Raw genomic sequence first — 20450 nt, 5'->3', positions numbered from 1 at the left:
GCATCGTCCAAGGTCACCGGGAGAGAAAGCTTTGAACTAAAAAACAGCCGATAAAATATTTAAATTTTGACTTCGAAACTCGAAAAGGCAAGTTCTTAAACAAAGCTTCTTACTTGAAATTTTATGCAGGTTGTGAAATATGAATCTGCTAGCCAAAAGGAAAGCTTCACCACAAATGAATAAATATATTTAACTGCGTGACCATATCTAGCTTACCCAACGAGGTAAACCGTCCGACACATAAGATGATCGCTTTCAAAATAGGGCCCGCAGCAGCGAGGAAATTCGTCTTTGTGCTGCCTCTCGCCTCCACGCGAATTGAGCGGCGAGAACACAGCTCTTGCGAAGCTATCAGAATACGGCGCACTCTGGCTCCGTCGCAGATAGTTTTCAAGATAGACCCCACAGCAGCGAGCAAATTCGCCTTCGTGCTGCCTCTCGCTCCCACGCGAATTGAGCGGCGAAAACAAAGCTCATGCGAAGCGTTCAGCCCACAGCGCACTCTGGCTCCGTCGCATAGTTTTGAAGATAGACCCCACAGCAGCGAGCAAATTCGCCTTCGTGCTGCCTCTCGCTCCCACGCGAATTGAGCGGCGAAAACAAAGCTCATGCGAAGCGTTCAGCCCACAGCGCACTCTGGCTCCGTCGCATAGTTTTGAAGATAGGGCCCACAGCAGCGAGCAAATTCGCCTTCGTGCTGCCTCTCGCTTCCACGCGAATTGAGCGGCGAAAACACAGCTTATGCGAAGCGTTCAGCCCACAGCGCACTCTGGCACCGTCGCATAGTTTTGAAGATAGGGCCCACAGCAGCGAGCAAATTCGCCTTCGTGCTGCCTCTCGCTTCCACGCGAATTGAGCGGCGAAAACACAGCTTATGCGAAGCGTTCAGCCCACAGCGCACTCTGGCACCGTCGCATAGTTTTGAAGATAGGGCCCACAGCAGCGAGCAAATTCGCCTTCGTGCTGCCTCTCGCTTCCACGCGAATTGAGCGGCGAAAACACAGCTCATGCGAAGCTATCAACCCACTGCGCACTCTGGCTCCGTCGCAGATAGCTTTCAAGATAGGGCGCGCGCGGCCGCGTCATACGCAGCCGCCGGAGGAGTACGGTTGATCACGGTTGATAAAGGTTCGACGCGGATGGATAAGGCGCAAAAGAGCGATAATGGCTTATAATGATTGGAACGTCACCACTGCAGCTGGCACCGCCACCTGCAGTAGTTTGCTTGCCTCATGTGGACGGCACGCGAGCTTGCGCCGCCGTCCACAGCAGTTCGTGTCGCCGCTGCGCTATCGTTTTACTGGTCAGATCAAGTTTCGTAGCAGTCATATTTATACAGCGCTGCATGGAGATGAGGAAGTGCCACAACGCATACTTAGAAAACTCTCAGAGGTCTTTCCGCGTGACTTTCTAATCTTTATTTGTCAATACGAATACGTTAGGTTCGAGCAGTTTAACTGGCCTGGTACATGCTGCTTACATGGCATGTCAGGATATAGTGTGTAGCCTCACTACACAGATATAAACTTCGTGATTCATTTTATTTTCTGAACGTGCGCCGATTTTTCAAAAGAATTGCGACCGTTAGGAAGAAATGCTGCTCTCGGTACTCTTTAATTTACTTCAATACGGAGCGACACTGCAACGTGAAGGGACCATAAGCAAAAGAGCGAATCATTTAATTAATCAATCTACGGCAACACGCTTAAATGTCTGTTTTAATGAATAAGTTTGTCTGCATGCAAGAAGATATCCAAGTCTTTGCAGTGGTTTCCTAATGAGGCCATTATGGCATTTCACATTTCGGTGAATACGAAAGTCGGAGTTGGTCTCGGGCTAAATGTTTTCTTTTCGGGTTTTTTTGTTGTTGTTGCTATAGTAACTGTATAACTTCACGTAGAGCGTACAGGCACTATACGTGCAAACTGACGAAGGAGCGATAGCAGTTCCTGGCCTCAAAGACAGCCAATAATCGTTTCTCAGAAGGCAGTACCAATGCTTGTGACTTATCGATCGCATGTAAAAATATCTGTAAATGTAACGAACCGTCTCAAATGACTTGTTATAATGATCCAGTAAGTTCCCTGCAAGTAAACTAATGATCAATCAAAACTTGTCGCGGAAGCAAGACACGTCTTTTTGACGGCACGCGAGAATCAAAAGTAACAAACGTTAAGTCTGCGAACCCTTGTCTTGATAATCGACGTTCCGGCGCTATAGCCAGGCGCATAATGGAACCACGGCATGCAGGCATAGCAGTCAATCTCAAATAGGAAAAAGTCATCCGCGAGGTGAGATTATTAGGTCACATGGGCTCGTAAAAAACGAAAGTATAATCTTCTTAAGCAAGATCACGTGTAACAACCCCCCCCCCCCCCCCCCCCCAAGTTAAGAAAGCTCTTGCAGCAAATTTTGTGGAAAGGTTTTAGGTACTAGCTCCGACTAACCGGTCGTCGTTTTCAATGCTCGATAGAAATAGCACGTTCCCACGAGAGCGCTTAAACAAGGGTTCACAGTGGGAACACCACTGTGGGGCTCGCAATTCTTGATACCGGGGGAGACAAGGAGGTCAGCCGGTGTGAATGCCGGCTGGCTACCCTGCGCTGGGGAAAGGGGTAGCTCCGCATAGTCTGGTGCATAGGGAAAGATTATATAAAAGGGCAGATTAGATCTGAAAACACACACACACACAAAACGAAAAAAAAAAAATGTTCGCGGGCAAACGCGATGCAACACGCTACAATGAACGCTCAGAGTCGGTAACATAGTCCGCATATCCTTGAGTAATAGAGCTACCTGTTTGAAGGTCATGGTCCTTGTTGTTGTGGCCTCAAAAGCTGACTCACACTGGCCACACTGAGAGACCAAACTACACACAGCAAAGAAAGAATAATTTTTTTTTTTTTTACAAACGACGAAACCCAGCCTTCGAAGACGTGCACACAATAGGAGAGAAAAGACAACCACACACGCTAGGAATGGCAACAGAGTTTAATGAAACGCATGGGTCGAAAAGAAAAGAAACCAACCCGCGCATGCGCAATACAAAACCAGGCAGCCATAAAAAACATCGGTGAATGACACATTCTAAAGACGCCATTTTAAAAAAAAAAAGAAAAACCATTTTTTTGCATGATAGCCATATGGAGGTTGCGCTCACGCACTGGTTGTGACCGCGTTTTTGGATTTCGTAAGCTACAATGACTTCTCTCTCGCATTTCGTGGCTCCCTTACCAATAATTTGTGTATCTTATGAACAGGATGGCAAGGGAAACTTCGGCATTGAGCAGGCAAGTTCGCCCCTCTAACTCACGCTACAGACGATTCATGTTCTTTTAAGCGAACAATGACACAGTGTCCCGTCTATCCGATGTACGCTCTACCACACGACAACGGTATGCGATAAACAACATCGGTTGTGCAGTATGGGAATATTGAAACATAGCGAATAGTGCAGAAGTGCTCTTAGGTTTCCGATTTCTAATCCTGACACAACGTCTTGAAAGTCTACATGGCACCGAGAACACAACTCGGACGCCGTGCCGACTGTGGTAACATTTTTCACGTTGTGTGAAAGCACGTGGATAGAAGGAGCAACTTCCACTCGCTTACGATCCTCATTTCCAAGTTAGTGTACCCCGCCATCTGTTTATTTTTTTAACCTATTCAGTTTAGTTTCGGCTACCGCCTTTAAGATGTTATGAGGGGAGCCAGCCACCTTTATATGCGGGATCTGCTCATCAAAACTTTGCTGTATTGAATAACAAGAAGGATGTAACGTTTCATGGTAAAACATAAAGAAAGAAACAAAAGAAAAGCGTCTGACAGACTCACGGACAAAGTAATGCTGTGGACATGACGTCCATTCCTCCCTCTTTGGTTTTTCCCACTTCCTTATTTCTCCCTCCATCTTCACTTTGTCTTCTTTGTAGCACAAGACACATAGCGCTTGAAAACAATCAATCAAAAAGAAAAGGGTGGGTGACACAAATGACGGCATAATTTTGATTTAGCATTTGATTTAGCATTAGAGATTGAATTTTGAGTTGGCTATAGCAGTGGTTGTGAAACACCCTTTTGTCCACCGGCGTCAAGTAGTACGTGAACTTATAAGGAGGACGGAGCTGACCAATGAACCCTCGTATGCAACCTGAGTGCATCAAACTCGCCGTAGTCGTTACACTTGCTATGCAATGGACGAGAAGAAAGGCGGGAGGGCGAGTACGAACCGAGGGCCTGATTCTTTGATAGACACAACCACATGAAGTGAACAGATTGAATTGCCAAGGAAATCATAGCGGAAATAATTTCCCCTGTTCTTTCCTTGGCTTCATTATCTGATGGCTTCATATGGTCGTGTCTGACAGCGTAGCTCGAACATACGCACATAGTCCAACACTATCCTTACAGCCTTGTCCTGCAAGCATACTGATTCAGAGTGCCACGGCTATTATTTCCTACTCTTTCCTACCTTATCTAATTTAATTTCTTGCAACTAGCAGGCTTCACGTAACTTTTCACTTCAGTGCTGGTTCACTTCTGCCTCGGGCACCCACACAGAATGGGTGGAATGAGCGGCCCATTGTAGCAACTTCGTATGGGTGCAATGTGCCATCCAGTATGTTCTTCGAATGCAGTGCTGCTTATATGGCTTGCGTTTCAGCAGTTTCTTTCGTGTTTAACTTTCGTGTTTCACATCAATTCAAATGTGAAAGAGCCAGGATTAGATGCTCGTTGACACTTCATCTTTCTCTCAATCTTTTGTAAACGCTTGATTTAGGTCGTCGTCCAACCGGCATCATAATCTCTCTTATACGGTAAATACTTCAACAACTATCTGCAAATATGCCCCATATGCCGTTGCCCGGTCGTAAGTAGCTATCACTGTATCATGACGAGCACTCACCATGATCACATCTTCATTTGCCATGCTTTATTTTAAGGCGAAAGCTTTAAGTGGCTCATAAACCCGATGACCTTAAATAAAATGAACGCGTCGTCCAGTGCAATGGTACAAAGCTGTAATCTTAAGCAATGGCTCAAACCCCAAAAGAAAAAGAAAAAAAAATCATGGCGCAGCTTTGTTGTAATGCAGATGCTACAAGCACTCAGTAAAGTGAAGCGTACAGTGCATACATTCATTAGAATCTCGCATACAACGTACAGACACGCGGCGTTTAGTCGATTGGTAAAAAAAAAAAAAACACGCGATCATCTCAATGACTCGTACCCCCGTAAGCAAGCAAAAGATGCAGCGGCTCATACCCCTGTAAGGCCGAGGCTACAAGCGCTCACCAAAGTGAAGCGAACAGTGCATAGATTCATTGAAATCACACATACAATGCACAGAACAGCATAGGTTTCAATTCCCTGCTGAAAGTACACAACGTAACCTCGAAGAGAAACGTCGTTGGCGCGAGTCTGGCCCCGCTATGAGAGCGCGCGAAGCCGCAGCTCAGCGTCTGAAACGAGCCGAAGACGCCGAACCGCAAAAGCAGCAACGCGACGATGCGAGACGGCGCATTACCGGTTGTGCAGCCGGCCGGCAAAGTGTAGCAATCCACATTGCTGCAGCGGCCGTAGGACACCAGAAAGCAAGGGGAGGAGGAAGCTCGCTCAAGAATGCAGCAATAGACCGATGCAGCCCCTTTGTGAACATAGAAACTTTACATTTAATACGTTGCAATACAGTCGCTAATTCCGCATGTAGTCGTTCGCAACAAGCTTACGAGTGAGCGCAGAAGTAAAAGTTTAGGAACCATCAAAAATGAAACAAAGCACGCCGTTCACGGATTGGACGTCATGGACTTTGCCACTTGCATTGTGCTGTCCTGTTGGCCGGACGTGCCTGGTTGACTCGAGGTCGACATTCGAGGAGGCAGTCTGGCGCAAAACCAGTCGATGATATCTTTGAGGACTTGCTGGCCGACGCCATCCGGCTCCTCCAGCAGGCTGTGGTATGCGTCCTCGTATACCTGCGATGAGAGAGTGTGATTGTGGGAAGAGGCGCTATCTGCGATGGGGATGAAATGAAATTGTGTAGTTGCCAGAGAAACGACAACTGATGCAAAAATGGTTTGGAGAACAACATAGGATGGGTCTGAGCAATACGTTATTTACGGTTCTCGACTACCGCTTACCACGAATGCATCAAGTTTTAGGGTTTTGATAGGCCCAGAGCAGTATGAATGGGTGAATTAAACTTTGGTCTTTAGGTAGCGGTTTGTGATAATCCGAAACTTTCGAATGACGAATCTAACAGTGCCTTCTTCGGTTCAGTATTCGATTCGAATAGTTGCTATTCGTAAAAACGAATATTTTTCGAATACTTTTCGAATATTTCAAAACGTCAACGGCTCACAATTAAATTGGAAATTGGAACAAAAGTGCGGTGGATTTTTACCACGAGCGCCAGTGAAAACCTAGAACACGAGAACTTCCGTAGTAGAGCAGGCTACGTTGCTCAGGTAGCCATACTTTGCAGTCTATACAGCGACCATTCGACCAGGCCCGGCGAGCCGCGATCGCCAGTGGAGCCCTGTCAGAGGGAACCACACAGGAATAAACCGCGCAACGGTTTCTGCAATAATAAAGTTCCTCCTCCTCCTCCTCCTCCTCCTCCTCCTCCTCTTCCTCCTCCTCAGGTTCTCTGAAAAGTCCTGTGCATGCGACGAAACAACTCGTTTACTCCTAATGCTCTATTCGTGCTTTTAATGAACAACGCCACATGACCTACTATGTAATGACAGGAACTTGCTAGCTCATGTAATACCAGGATGCGAGCACCGTTTTATGTTATTTGGGATAGCGGCTGTTCATTATATTAAAATTGTCCGAAAACTATACGGTATTCAATTCGATTCGTTTCGTTTCTAACGAAACGATTCGTATTCAATTCGTCTGAACAACCACTATTTGCGCACCCCTAATGTTACAGAGTTTTCGGAACAGCATCCCTAAGCCATTTTGGGTACGTAAAAAAGCGAACTAGTTTTGTACACCTTCGTTGTTGTTTAATGTTTTGGTGTTCTCTGCTATGCGCAGGTGATAGCGCACCTTAACATTGAGTCCCGTATTCATAAAACTACCTACTTATGTTACAACTCACGCACAATGAAAAACATTTTCCGTGGCATGTATCACAATTCTGCCTCTTCAGCTGGGATATCTCAAAAAGGCAGAGTTTCACTACAAATGTCCAGGTTCATATAGCAAATTGATCAATTTTTTCCTATTGGCCTTTAAATAATTAACGTTAGGATGCATATAAGAGCTGAAATATGGGCGAGTTTGTGAGACTGTATACTTGACTTGGAGCGCAAAAAATAACAAAAAAGAAAACGAGGATAGAGGAAAGCAACATCAGACAGGGCGAGCGCAAACTTCAAACTGTTTGAACTTTGCGCTCGTCCTGTCTGGTGTTCCTTTCCTCTGTCCTCGCGTTTTTTCGCGCTCCAAGTCAAGTATTAGGGCGCATCTTTCGATTCCGGAAATAAAGCTGGGCCTAAGTGAAGCCCCATCTGCTTCGCAGAAATCCACTACTAGGACTTGTCGAGTTCGGGATATCCCTCCGCCAAATTTGATAGAAGATAAGTTTGCGTTCCAGTTAGTAATTTACCAAGAGTCCCCCACCCGCACTACTCGATGAAACTGAGTTAACTGCGATAGACTTTCAAGAAGATTTTCAGATTCCTGGGAACAGATCGTAGTGTAGGAGTGCCTGGTGAGTCAATGTTACTTCATTATGACCGTATTCGTGTTTACAATTGCAAGATGCGATACAAAGGGAACGTTCACAAAGGGAACCAATTTGGCTGTTATTAGGCAACAAAACACACTGCTCCTCGTCAGGAGAGGAATGTCTACTTCATTTGGGTCATCTACCTGACGATGAAGAACAGCACCGCCGAACGGCCCACGTCACATTGCTTTCTCTATTGATTAAGATTATTATTAAGAAATATTGATTAAGACATTACAATGGTATAGCTTAGAGAGTTATTTCTGTAATAATTTTAGTTTTTTTGAGGGTAGGGGGGTTTCGATTGGCCTATGTGGATTCGCACGAATAAGACGTGTATATTACACATGTGCGCTCCTGAAAAAAAAAAAAAAAAAAAAAGCCGGCTACGTCCACTTCTTTTCTTAGTCACCGTCTGTTTTGCTCTGTTTATCTGACACCATGTAACTTTGCCAACCTGTACTACTAGCCATACTTGTGGGACTAAGCAGGTCCCAGTGAATGACTGTGCTAAGCAGCTTTATTGCAATGTGACCAAGCAACCCCAGTCATATACAACCAAACCTCATATTTAGCGTATCAAAAGCTCAAGATTTGTTTCATTTGAATGTCGCTGTTTCACTGTTCAGTAGCTGCAGCTGTCACTTCGTGCACCTGTAACAGAGCAAATCCATTCTAGGTCGTGGTTCGGGCTGTCGGAAACAAGGTGAATTATTCACATCTGGGGTCCTTCTGATGCAGGAGTCATATGCATGCATGCTCCATGACCTTCCCACCCAATAATCGGATATAATCGTATCTTGTCCATTTCATTGAAAGAAAACTTACATTAAAGAACACGGCAGAGAGGTCGGCCTCAGGCAGATTGCTCTAGCCTGCTACTTCGCGTCAGGATAAATGAAAAGGGATGCAATAAGCCCCAGAAGGAAATGACGCTGAGTACACAGGGCGTGAATAAACGCAGTCACTAGAGAGATAAATTCATCGATTGCGCTATCCCGAGCCGCACAACAATGCTAGGACGGCTCTGAATCTGGACCTCGAGCCTGACCCCGGTCTCAGTATAGGGCGTTTCACTTAGCGGTCGGTACGCGAGTGTTTACCAGAGAATCAGCCAAGCTCTGCCGTTCGTGTAAAGTCCCGCACGTTATCGTACGGCCATAAGGGCGGTTTTATGGAATATGGTGATTAGCATCTAGGTGAGTGTGGGTACAAGATTGCTCACTTTCTGGTTCTTGTCCTTACTCGAGGCCTTTTCGAAGAAGTCCCTCGACGCTTGAGGGTCGCATACCTTGTCTCCTGTTCCGTACAATATAAGGAACGGCAGTTCTACGGCACTGACGTGTGCATGGGCGGCCTGGGAAAGATCGAACACGGAAGTAACATAAAGACCTGAAGAAGGCTCATAATTAGGCCTAGGCAGTGTGTATAAAAGCTCCAACACATTGGCTATTATTTTACCTGACGGCACAACCGTTAACCGGTCCGATATGGGGACGTCGTGCCGGCTGTGATGCGCGTGAAGTGTACATGTTAGACACACAAGCTAAGAAAAGCTTGCACCCCTTCTTGCAACAAATTTGCACCAAGGGCTTATTTTGGATTGGTATTCCCAGGTGATCTCTTCAGGAGATACCTACGCTCTCGCGAGATCTTACGAGACGAGCGCCGCGTGCGTCGGCGTCTACAAGCGACAGCGTTCCTTTGACACGCTGTCTTAGCACATTGGGCGCAGTACCTGCATTCTGTGATTCGTAGACGCCGCACACATCCGGTGCTAGTCTCGCGAAATCATCTCGCGAGAATCTCCGAAAGTGATGCCTCCAAAATATCGCCCTTGTCTCCCAACAGTAACAGCCATCAATCTTGCGTGCGATTTCTTTCGTTAACGCTTCGCCACCGGTACATTTAGGTCACGAACGGCAAACACATATCAGGGTGACATAACGCTCCTGACAAGAAAGTGTCGAGCGAGCACAGAGTTATGAAGGATGCGGGTATACGCAATATTGCCGACGATGATTGTTGGGGGAGAATTGAAATGTAAAAGATTGTAAAAGCTTTCACACTTCACGGTAATCAACTGCTCATACGAAGCGTGCTTCTGTAACATTTAAATTATTATTTGCTCCACTTTGCAATTGCAGAAACTACTGTTTTCAATCGCTATAAACAAACTTGTTGGGCGAGGGAAATTGTTCGGCGAATGGTAACGATCAGCCTGGACCGTTTTAGGCCGGCAAATAAATTTTGCACTATGGCTCGCTGCGGTGTGTCAGTGACTAATTACCGCGTTCAGAAACGCGCCTTCACATGCTTGGCTTCATCAAGATAACGCCTGTCGTGAACGTGCCCTAGATTCTCATTACCTTTCCTTGGGCGCATTCACGCTAGGCGTTACCTTCACAAAATCAAGCATGGACCTTAAGTTAAGGTGCATTCGTGAAACCAAGTGCAAGGCGTTTCCCTGCGATGCTCTGAGTCGTTATTTTGATTTCCAGACGTGTCAACCCCAGTCATGCAAGAGAAATGTAAATGCGTTCCTGTACTTAGATATATGCATCTGTTAATGAAATTGAGGCAGTTAAAATTATTCTGGAGCCTGCCCCGCTGCGCCGTCTCTCATATACTGGTTGTAGTCATGAGCGTTGGAAGCTTCTCAACAACCAGTAGGTTTGAATTATAGAAACGATAGCCCTTCCACCAACTGATTTGCCTAAAGCGGCTGACTATAGCACGTCCCAGTAATGACGTCGCCAGAAACGTTTCTGCGAATGAGTGAGAAATTTCTGACTGGATTGCAGCAAACATTTCAAAGTTGATTCGAATTTCAGACGGTTACTGGCTACACAGAAGACAACCTGTCGTTGCTGTCCAGTGAAGCCAAGCCCAAGCCGGTAAACTTGCGTGTTTCTCACATTGTGTTGCTTCCTGCGTTGAGATGAAACCGAGTTCATGTCAATGGGTATCAGCCCTGCCTTTTTGTTTGACCCCGTACTGTGCATTCCATGTTGGCACTTGATTGAACCTGTCATATATAGTGGTTACTTGAACTTGGCGTGTATGCTAATTTGCGCAGCGACTTGGTTGCTTACCTCTATCGCGTCTACCATGGCGACCACCCATCGGAGGCAGACGCTTCCGACGTAGTACAGCGGGTCGTTGTTCATGCGGTTCACGACAGCGGCGTCTCTGCAGCTCTGGTCGACACTCGCCATGGCCGTGGGGAGGCAAGGCACGATGCAGACCAGCAGGCGAGCCAAGTACGTCTGGTCGCCAAACCGTGCAAAGAGGAAGCGATAGTTTCGGTAACGTTTAAAGAGTGGAAATGCCTTCAGGTGCGTTTACAGGGATAGCGGAAATACCGGGAGGGGCTTACTGACAGATGGACTACAAGGTGACAGAACAAAAATCGTGATTTCGTGGTACAGATTCGTTACGAATAGCGATCGACAGAGCGCGCAGAAACACAAAACACTGTAAGATGGACACGAGACGGGTGCAAACTTACAAGTGACATTAACTATAAGGAGGGGCATCGCCTACCATGATGTTCCGCGCATGCGCAACAACGCCATCTCTGCCGCATGGATGACTAGTCAAGTTAAGAGGAAGCTTTAGCTCGGGTGCTCCTATCTAAATACATGTAAAAGGAGAATTCATTTTTCTCGGCAACTACTGCAACAAATTTGACCGGGTTCGCTGCATTTAAAAGAAAAGCTTAAAGTCTAGTGACTGTTGGTTTTGAATTTTCAATTTAGGTCGTCAAAGTTTTATAAAAATTTGGCAAAAATCGAAAATTTTCAGAAAACGAAACTATCAAGTTTACAACTCCGTAACTCAGCAAGAAAAATGACATCGCAATTCTGTGAATTGTACCTGATAGCACATCTAAAGCGGACAAAATTGATATGTTACACATGAACCTCAAAAAATGGAGTAATGTGTAATTACAACTTTTGCAGAACCTTCGTAAACAACGTAACAAATTCACGTAAGATGTAAACTGACATATAAAATTTGTCCGCTTTGAATGATCTAATGGATGCCGTTTACAGAATAGCGATATCTGTTCTTGATGCAGAGCTATTAGCTTGTAAACTTCGTGCTTCTACTTTTTTCAAATGTCTGAATTTTTGAAAATCCTTTTAACAAATCTCAAGCCCTAAATAAAAATTCCGCTTCCAACAGTCACTAGAATTTAACTTTCTCTCTCAAATGCAACAAATTTCATTAAAATCGGTCCAGGGGTTATCTCAGAAAAACGTTTTTGCGTTTTTACGTGTATTTGAATAGGCCGCGTTGGAGTTGGGCCCGAGCTAAAGCTTCCTCTTAAATACCACATATATGAAGTGACGTCACAACGAAAACTACGTTAATGTAGAGAACTACGCTAGTTGGTGCATTTGCGAACGCTAAGGCAAAGGTCAGAGCAAAGAAAGACGACGGACGCTCTGTCCTGTTTCTTACTCTTCGCCCATCGTCTTTTGTTGGGGTTAACCTTGTTTTAGTCTTCGAAAGAAAATCGATTGCTTTCCTTTACAAGCGCCTCGAGGCACCTCGATGCGTGGCCCATGTCCGCCTGATTCTGGCCAGTGTTCTTGCTCGATCTTTTGCTATTCGTAATGAACAAGGGAAATCTCACCCGGGACGCTAGTCATTGTTCACCATCTTGAAATAATTCAAGTTGCCGACCTCTTGCGAATCGTTTGCTTTGTTTTAATGTGGCTGGTTTTCATCAGCCAGAAATGTAAGCAGCTTGCGTATTAAAAAATGAAATTAATGATAATAACAAGAAAAAAGCGCTTTGATTTACGCAACCCTCCCCTGTTTGACATGAAAGCACACCATCTTCTGCAACAAAATGTTGCGTATAATGTGGCAATGTTTGATATCTTCCGTGTCTGCATGCCACATGCAGCGCGTAGGAAGTCAGTGGTGTGCTGGAAGTATGCACCTATCCCATTACATGTAAACGGGCAGATGCCTGGCCACTGGCTTACAAACTAAACGGTTAAACGTAAAACTCGGCGCCACAACTATTAGATGTTTGACTATATTACAGCGAAGCTGTATACCTCTACAGTCCAAGGAAATTTTCGTGTTGTTGTTGGCGTAGTAAGCAAACAAACTCCATATACGTGGGCCGATCCCGGAGATAGAGCAATCCCGGGCCGACCCGCGGCGGAGGTGCAGTTCGCCATTAAGGGGAGCACATAGCTTCGCTGGTCATTCTTCTTCACAGAGCGGAAGGGCACTGAGATCTTTCTTTAAGAGCTAATCGGACACCAGAGTTGCCATCGCTGGGCACGCATTACTGTATGTTATAAACTCGATAAGGACAGCTGGCCATTCCTAGGGGCTTACTGCATGTAGCTGCTGCCAATACCCTAAAGTGGCATAACGGCTTACTGGGATGCGATGGTGAAGCATGCTTATTGGAGTCACTACAGAATGCAATACAGAGAGCGAGAGAGAGAGAGAGAAAGAGAAAACAAATCCGAGCAGATGATCTTAGAGGCCGTCCAGTATTTCCAAAGGACTCCAGGAGCTTAATGCCTCGCTACCAGCGCCACAACTTTCACGCTTCGCAGTGGGCTTCTTTTAACCTTACCGTGAACCGTGTGTAATACGGCGTGTTTATGCCAAGTAGGGGTGACATCAAAACCATGCCCGCGAAACCGCCAGGCCTCCGCAGAGCTGCCAGGATGACCAGCAGGCCGCCCTGGACAGCAGAGGACAACGAAGTGTCAGGACAGGACGGGGCACCATAGCGCGTCGGGTAATATACACATATGTCTGGCTGCACATGCAGAGGCCGTATTATTCGCATGAGCAGCGGTTCTCTACCGAAATGTTCCATATGCCATGAGAATCATTCCGCATGCTTTCCGCATAACTTTTTTAGCGAATCTATATAGATGCCAAATAAATTTATTTTATTTCCATAATAATCGTACGCAAAACATTGAATTATGGGAGTCTATACGAAATCTTGTAGTAGTGTTGTTTTGATTACTACTCGAACATATTTGCTCAGCAACCTCTGCGATCCGTTCACATTGTGATGACATGATGTTCAGAGCTAGAGCTGGTCAATATCACTGCTGGTTAGTGTCTGGTTGTTCGTATCACATGTAGCGCGGCTTCATGCACTGAACTCTTTTGCCAATTACCGATTGACAATGGTGACGTGCTTTAAGATACAATAAAATCACCAAGTGTTAACTTGCAACAATGAGTTTTCTACATTAGGACATTCTCTCTCCCAAAGATGGTAGAGAGAGAGAGAGAGAATTTATTTGAAAGAAGGCAGAGAGCTCGACCTGAGCTAGCGCGCTCTAACCTGCTACTCTGCACAGAGGGAGGAAAATGGGGACATAATGGTGTGACGAGGGATGATGGCGACATAGAAAGAGGGATGCACAACGGTTTAAGAAAGTTGAACATTATGCTGATGAACATTCAGAAATGTAATTCATGAAGCCACTGCCGAGTTGCCACTGCCTTTCTATCCGCGTGAGAAGAGCACGATTATTTCTGTTTGTATTTCATGATATGCACTCGCGTCTGGGTGGCCGTCCGGGCCGCATGCCAACTAGGACCGCGGCATGTCAAACTTCGCGCCTAGGCGAGCGACTCTATGCTGTAGTGCAGTAGTTGCTGAGTGCGTTACTTTGAATGCAACAAGTGCAGCAATCTTTTAGGAACACTAGAGAAAATACGGTATGAAGAAACGCTAGGAAACTTGTCTGGAACGTTTTCACAGAGCAGAAAAGACGTTCAATACATAATCACACCTTAATATTTCACTACAATACTATACTTTGATGGGTATGCGTAGAATGGTGCACCTAATCATCGTGCCAAAATGCCGTACTGGTGTCGGTTATATACCTCTCAATTTAAAATACAATATCTGTTCTCGCTTCCTTGCTAACTATTTGTTAGACTGCATAACTAAAGCAGTATTCTACCTTGCACGCAGCTTGATAGGGATATGACGGACGCTATTTGTCCAAATCACTCTACAAGCTACTTAATTTTTATTTCTCCATCGTGGGCCTGCTTCCTCATCGATTAAAATAGGTCTGTACGCAAAGATTCCCTTCTGCATCGTATTTTCGCGCCCCCCAGACTCACCATGGAGTGCCCGAAGAGGTAGACGGGTTTTCCGGGAAACTTGGCCTGTTCCATGTCGATGTGGGTAAGAATGTCTTGAACGTAGATGTCGAAACTCCTGATTGTACCCCGTGGTCCCTCACTTTTCCCGTGACCGACTGCAAAAGTGACATTACCCTGGGGCGCTCTATATACGCACGCATAAGTAGTCCCCGTATCAATAACCCCCAAATTGCTTTCAGGAGGCTCTAGTGAGTAAATACCCACGTCCTGCATGATAGTACACAATGCCGCTAAGTGCTAGAAGGGGTATAGTTACGTGCCGCATATTAAAGGGACGCTAAAAAAGAAAGAAAATCATTTGAGCTGTATTATTAAATCTTCCTTGTATAAAAAAGGCCACCTTGAGGAGATGCAAAAAATATGCAAGAACGAAGGTATTGTGGCGATGCCGTTCCCCGCACGGGCCCGCCATGACGTCACAGATCTTGACGCTGTCTGCTCGGGCACAGTTCCTTTCTTATCGGTAATGCTGGACTACACTGTACGGCAAGAAAGCGATAAATTGAACTTAGGAAATCTAAGGAACGTTTACTTGCTCACAGCAAGCCGAATACAAAATAATAATAATAAAAAGAAAGAAAGAATATTTTGAATTAGAAAGCGCTAGAGTATCTGCTCAAATTTTCAGAAATGAAACTTTGATCTACATTTTCTGTCGTAATAATCAAACTTCTATAACGATATTAACAAAGTTAGAATTTTGAAAGAATGTGTCATCAGTTTAAACTGGAATTATTGTTTCACTCTAGTGTCTCTTTGAGATGAGAAATTCGAATTCACATATCATGCGTAATCGTTGCTTGAAAACTAGATCCGTGTACTCTCTCAGATTGCTCACGACTATACGTGTACTCAAAACAAAAAGCTACTCATTGCAAAGCTTTGTTGTTCCACTAAACTACACATTAACGCCACAGGCATACGCCGATTCAGCACGTCACTTGCCATGGTCGTGGGAAAACACGTAGAAGCCCAGTCCGACCGTGGCATAGGCGAGGGCCTTGTATCCTTGGTCTTGAGAGTAGTCGCCATATCCGTGTGCTACAAAAAGCAGGGCCCTGCGACAATCAAGATAGTTAATTTCTGACTTGTCCTCTGATGCCGTCGTGAACGATGCCTACGAGAACGCAACAAAAATGGCACGACAACGTACCACGCTGACAAAGGTTGCTGCTGCACCAATTACGGTGGCTTTAGCTGGTTGCGCCAAAAACGGGACGTCAAAGGTGTTGATAACATATCACAAGAATTCCTGATTTTAAATCTTTGTCTTTTAATTTCAGTGATAGCCTTGGGTGCATCAGTTGAAATTGTTATGTTGTATAACGTTTTCTTCCCCCCTAAGCTTCATTTCCTATACTCGGAGAATGCATACATGCCACCAGAAGCTGTCTTCCTGGAGTAGTCATTGCTACAGCATATGGTAACCATGTCGTACCACCTACTACAGTTCTGTAGCAAGCTTGCCAATGAGAGCACCTCTGCAGCCTAGGGAAACTGTGACGGCAATCCTCCAACAAAAGGAAATAACATATCTCCCTCTATTAAGCATTCTACTCCATACAATTTCGATTTTGCTGCCACCCAGTGGGGTTCACCGAGCAAAGTTTCTTTTTGTCTAGCTATCTGCTTCCTGTTTTTTTTTTCTCTATCTTAAGCATTTATATTTTCTTTGTGATTATTATTCTTAGGTTTCACTCGTAGAGCCAGGTGTAGGGTAATCGAGGGTTTAGTTCGGCAGGATGGTGTTGGCGGTCATGTGAAAAGCACGGGTGCAGATCGAGCTTTACGGAAACGCCTGACATAACTCTACCGCATAGCGAACAGCAGCGTTACAAGAGTAATAAGTCAGCGTTATGCCAAAAATGAAGTGTCACATAAATTATCAGCACTAACTTCTCAGGTTGATGTCCCGTGGAATATAAGGCTAGTTGTATGCCGGTAGCGACGTCATCGCTTCAGACCTTCGAATAACCTACGTCATAGGTTTTGAAAGGCGTCACATTTATCGAAAAAAATTCAGCTAAACTTCATTCAACGTTGGAGTGCGCGCATAAACGTAAGCAAGCACAAGGTATATTGTAAAGCTATACGGTGGGGTACTGGCCGATCCGGTGTATCTCAAGAAAAAAAAAAGTCTGTTATAGAAAATCAATTGTCATGTATGATTGGTGCATTTGAAGGATCTGTATACGAAAGGTGTACTGGCAGAACTGCTTTGCTTAGTTTGCGTTGTGATGCGTAGGAATCGCAGAAGAGTAGAAGTAAGGTTTATCGGGCACGCCGATCAGCTGCCTCACTAGTCTCACTTCTGAAAACGTGGACAAGGAAACTACATACTATTGTCGCGTGGAAACAATCTACATACTTCTGTCGGACTGAGAATCCGGCAGGAGTACGCAGCTGCTTCTATCAGAAAAAAAAGGGAAAAAAACGAATCTTGGGTGTTACGTACCAAACCCACGATCTGATTATGAGGCACGCCGTAGTAGGGGGCTCCGGAATAATTTTCGTTACCTAGAGTTCTTAAACGTGCCCCTAGTGCACATCACACGACCGTTCTGTATACCGCCGCCATCGGAACGCGGCCGCCGCGGCTGGTACCGAACCCGCTACCTCGAGCTTAGCAGCCCAACGTCGTAGCCACTGGTCTACGACGGCGGCCGCTAATCCTATCAACGTCATGTGCGCAGAAGGCCGTTATTGTACGTGTACATGCCTTGAACACTCAACGCGCCAGCGCGAGAAACAAGGGCGATGACAGGTATATACGTACAGCCCGTCCCGTGTAAGTATCTTTCTTCGTCCTTGTTTTTTCGCGCTTTCCCGCTATGTGTTCCAGAATGCACCAACCAGACACCAGCAAGAGCTTTACTGTACGTGCCGACGTACCTGGGCTCCGCATCCGTTCTCCAGGTCGTGCAGACGATGTTGTGGCCGTCTTCATTCAGAAACGAGGTGCTATCGTCGACACGAATGCTTTCGTTTGACATCTTTTGTCGACAAGTTCGTTTTCCGTCTATGTGGATTCTTCGGCACGGACGGAAGCAAGCGCCCTTCTTCCTCGTCGTCTTACGACGGTCTTAAAGAAAAGCAGAGCTATGCTGTATTCTTCATTTATATGAAGTGACGTCATACTACAAATCTTGGAACATTCTATTACTTGATATGTGGGGACGAACAGCATTATCTGTTTTTCTAGACGCTCCGAATCAAGACATTTCGGAAGAAGCAACTTATTTATAGAATACTGCGCTTACGTTGCAATATGGTAAAGGAAGCAGAAACAAATAGTTCCCTCTCTTTCACTTCTATTCACCAATCCCAACCTGTCATAGGTGCGTTTCTCTCCCACCTGAGCGCTGGGAAGATTTGCGAATGGCCTTCGTTATTGCTACCATCCAGTGTTGCTGAACTGGCTTTCTTGCTCTTTGCTCTCCTACTGAGGATGTTTCGCCTGTGGCCGACTCGGGCATCGCGCTGACGTGTGCCCGGACCCGACGAACGTCAAGTGCCGTGGCTGCGGCCTCGAGAACCCGTCAAGTGACCACAGGTGTGAGCTGAAATGCCAGCTGTGCGGCAAAGACCACGCCCTAGGAGATCCCAAGTGCCGAGAACTCTTCCGCACTCCCTACGAAGTTAAGAAGCGACAGTGGGAGAAGATGGCACAAGCAACGACGACTGGTGGGGGACATCAGAGTCGACAACGCGAACCCAAAGGGGGCAAAGACTTCAAGTTTCGTGAGGACTCTTTCCCAAAACTGGAAGCAAATCAGAGCAGACCATCGCCGCCACCCAAAGGACGCTCCGGTTCCCGTGCCAGGAGCCAGTCCAGGGGGCGCTCCAGCTCAAGGGACCCTGCCAACCCATGGAGACGAGGTAGGAGCAAGGAGCGTAAGGGTGTGAATTTTGCGAGCAAGGTCTCCCAGGAAAATAATCAGAGGGATAAACGGGACGAGGAAATTGAGAAATTAAAGAAAATGGTCGAAAAATTAACGGGGATAGTCGATTCGCAACGGTCCGAAATCCAAAACTTAAAGAAATCACAGAGGCAGGCAACCCCTCCTCCGCAACAACCCATTAGACAGATGACCCCCCCAGCGGCACGTCAACAGCCGCAAGGAGAGGATAAGATGGTCACAGAGGCGTCCCTCCCGCCACCAACGAAACGCAAAATTCAAGACGCCGACCCTATTCAGGCTATAGAGAAAAGGGTCGAAAATTTGGAAAGGTTAGAGGCCAAGATGAATGAATTCATGAACCATATCAACATCCAAATTCAAGCTGTCCTCGGGGCAGTTCAGAAACAGGCCGAGGAATGCCAAAGGCTAAGGACTGAGATGGTCGCCATGAACGGGTGGCAACAGAATATGGAGCAGATCGTCACGCAACTGCAAAATGGCCAGGCGCGCAAATGAAAATCAAATCTGGCAGTGGAACTGTCGCGGCTTCCGGCGCAAGCGGTCGATTCTGCAACAGTACCTTCCGCTATTGGATGAGACTCCTTTGGCGATTGCCCTCCAGGAAACTGGAGGACCCGCAAAACTGTCAGGTTATCAGGCATTTCATAGTGGCAGGGGGGAGAAATCCTCGGTCACAACGCTCGTGAAAAGAAATATCGCGGCCATTGAACACGATTTAGAGTCGAGAGAGATCGAGAACGTGTTTGTCGAAATTCTAACCGGAAAACAGAAGGACCCTAGTTTATTCCTTCTAAATTTATACAGCTCACCCAGGCAAAGGAAGGTGAGGTTCAGGGCTCTGCTTCGCAAGGCCCTCAAAATTTCAAACAACCAGCCACTGTTGATAGTGGGGGACTTTAATGCACATCACCAGGAATGGGGGTACCCGCACCAAAGCCCGAAAGGCAGACAGCTGTGGGAAGATACGCATGACATAGGGCTCACTCTGCACACGGACCCTGAGAGTCCAACGAGGGTGGGCAATAGCGTTAGTAAAGATACATCTCCAGATCTGACATTCTCGAAAAACATTAAAGATCTAGAATGGCATAATTCGGATCAAAATTTTGGCAGCGACCACTACATAATTGTTTCCATACTGAAAGAGGGCCTTCAAACGCACAGGGTTCGCGCGCCGGCCGTCGTTGAATGGGATAAGTTTAGAGATATCAGGAGAGCGCAGGAACTGGGGCCCATCAGAAACATCGAGGAATGGACGACGGCACTCAAATCAGACGTTAAAGAGACGACAAAAACGCTCGAAGGGGATAACGCCCCGGAGATAGCGGACAGCCGTCTTCTGCATATGTGGGAAGCTAAGCAAAGCATGGAGCGTCGTCTCAAAAATCAGAAATGGAACCGCAACCTCAGAAGAAGGATTGCTAGGCATAATAAGGAAATCGAAGATTATACTTTTACATTATGCGAACAAAATTGGGCCAACAAGTGTGACGAAATGGAGGGGAGCATGAACCTCTCCAAGACGTGGAACATCCTCCGGCACTTGTTGGACCCCGCAAGCTCGAAAACTCAATCCGGTATAAGATTGGCAAAAGCTAGGC

At 46.1% G+C, this 20450-nt stretch overlaps 1 protein-coding gene across 1 annotated transcript; it reads right to left on the bottom strand.

The window, feature by feature from the left end:
* Positions 1-5645: 5645 nt before the first annotated feature.
* Positions 5646-17977, bottom strand: LOC126527481 (monoglyceride lipase-like). The gene is made up of 7 exons (XM_050175312.2): positions 17819-17977; positions 15872-15984; positions 14885-15021; positions 13356-13466; positions 10837-11010; positions 8967-9098; positions 5646-5975 (listed from the first exon to the last, which is right to left on the bottom strand). The coding sequence occupies exons 1-7, from the start codon at positions 17917-17919 to the stop codon at positions 5787-5789; spliced, it is 957 nt and encodes a 318-aa protein (XP_050031269.2). The 5' UTR covers positions 17920-17977; the 3' UTR covers positions 5646-5786.
* Between the last annotated feature and the right edge of the window lie 2473 nt (positions 17978-20450).

The sequence above is a fragment of the Dermacentor andersoni genome, chromosome 9 (assembly GCF_023375885.2).
Source record: "Dermacentor andersoni chromosome 9, qqDerAnde1_hic_scaffold, whole genome shotgun sequence".
In the NCBI taxonomy this organism is placed as follows: domain Eukaryota; kingdom Metazoa; phylum Arthropoda; class Arachnida; order Ixodida; family Ixodidae; genus Dermacentor; species Dermacentor andersoni.
Note: the sequence above shows the minus strand (reverse complement) of the source record. Positions and strands in the feature narration are given on the sequence as shown.

Excerpts from the sequence above, each read along its gene's own strand:
- LOC126527481 (XM_050175312.2), bottom strand. The coding sequence starts at position 17,919 with ATGTCAAACGAAAGCATTCGTGTCGACGATAGCACCTCGTTTCTGAAT. Across the intron at positions 11,011-13,355 it reads CGTATTACACACGGTTCACG|ACGTACTTGGCTCGCCTGCT; the intron begins GTAAGGTTAAAA and ends TTTGGCGACCAG. Across the intron at positions 5,976-8,966 it reads GTAAGGACAAGAACCAGAAA|GTATACGAGGACGCATACCA; the intron begins GTGAGCAATCTT and ends CTCTCATCGCAG.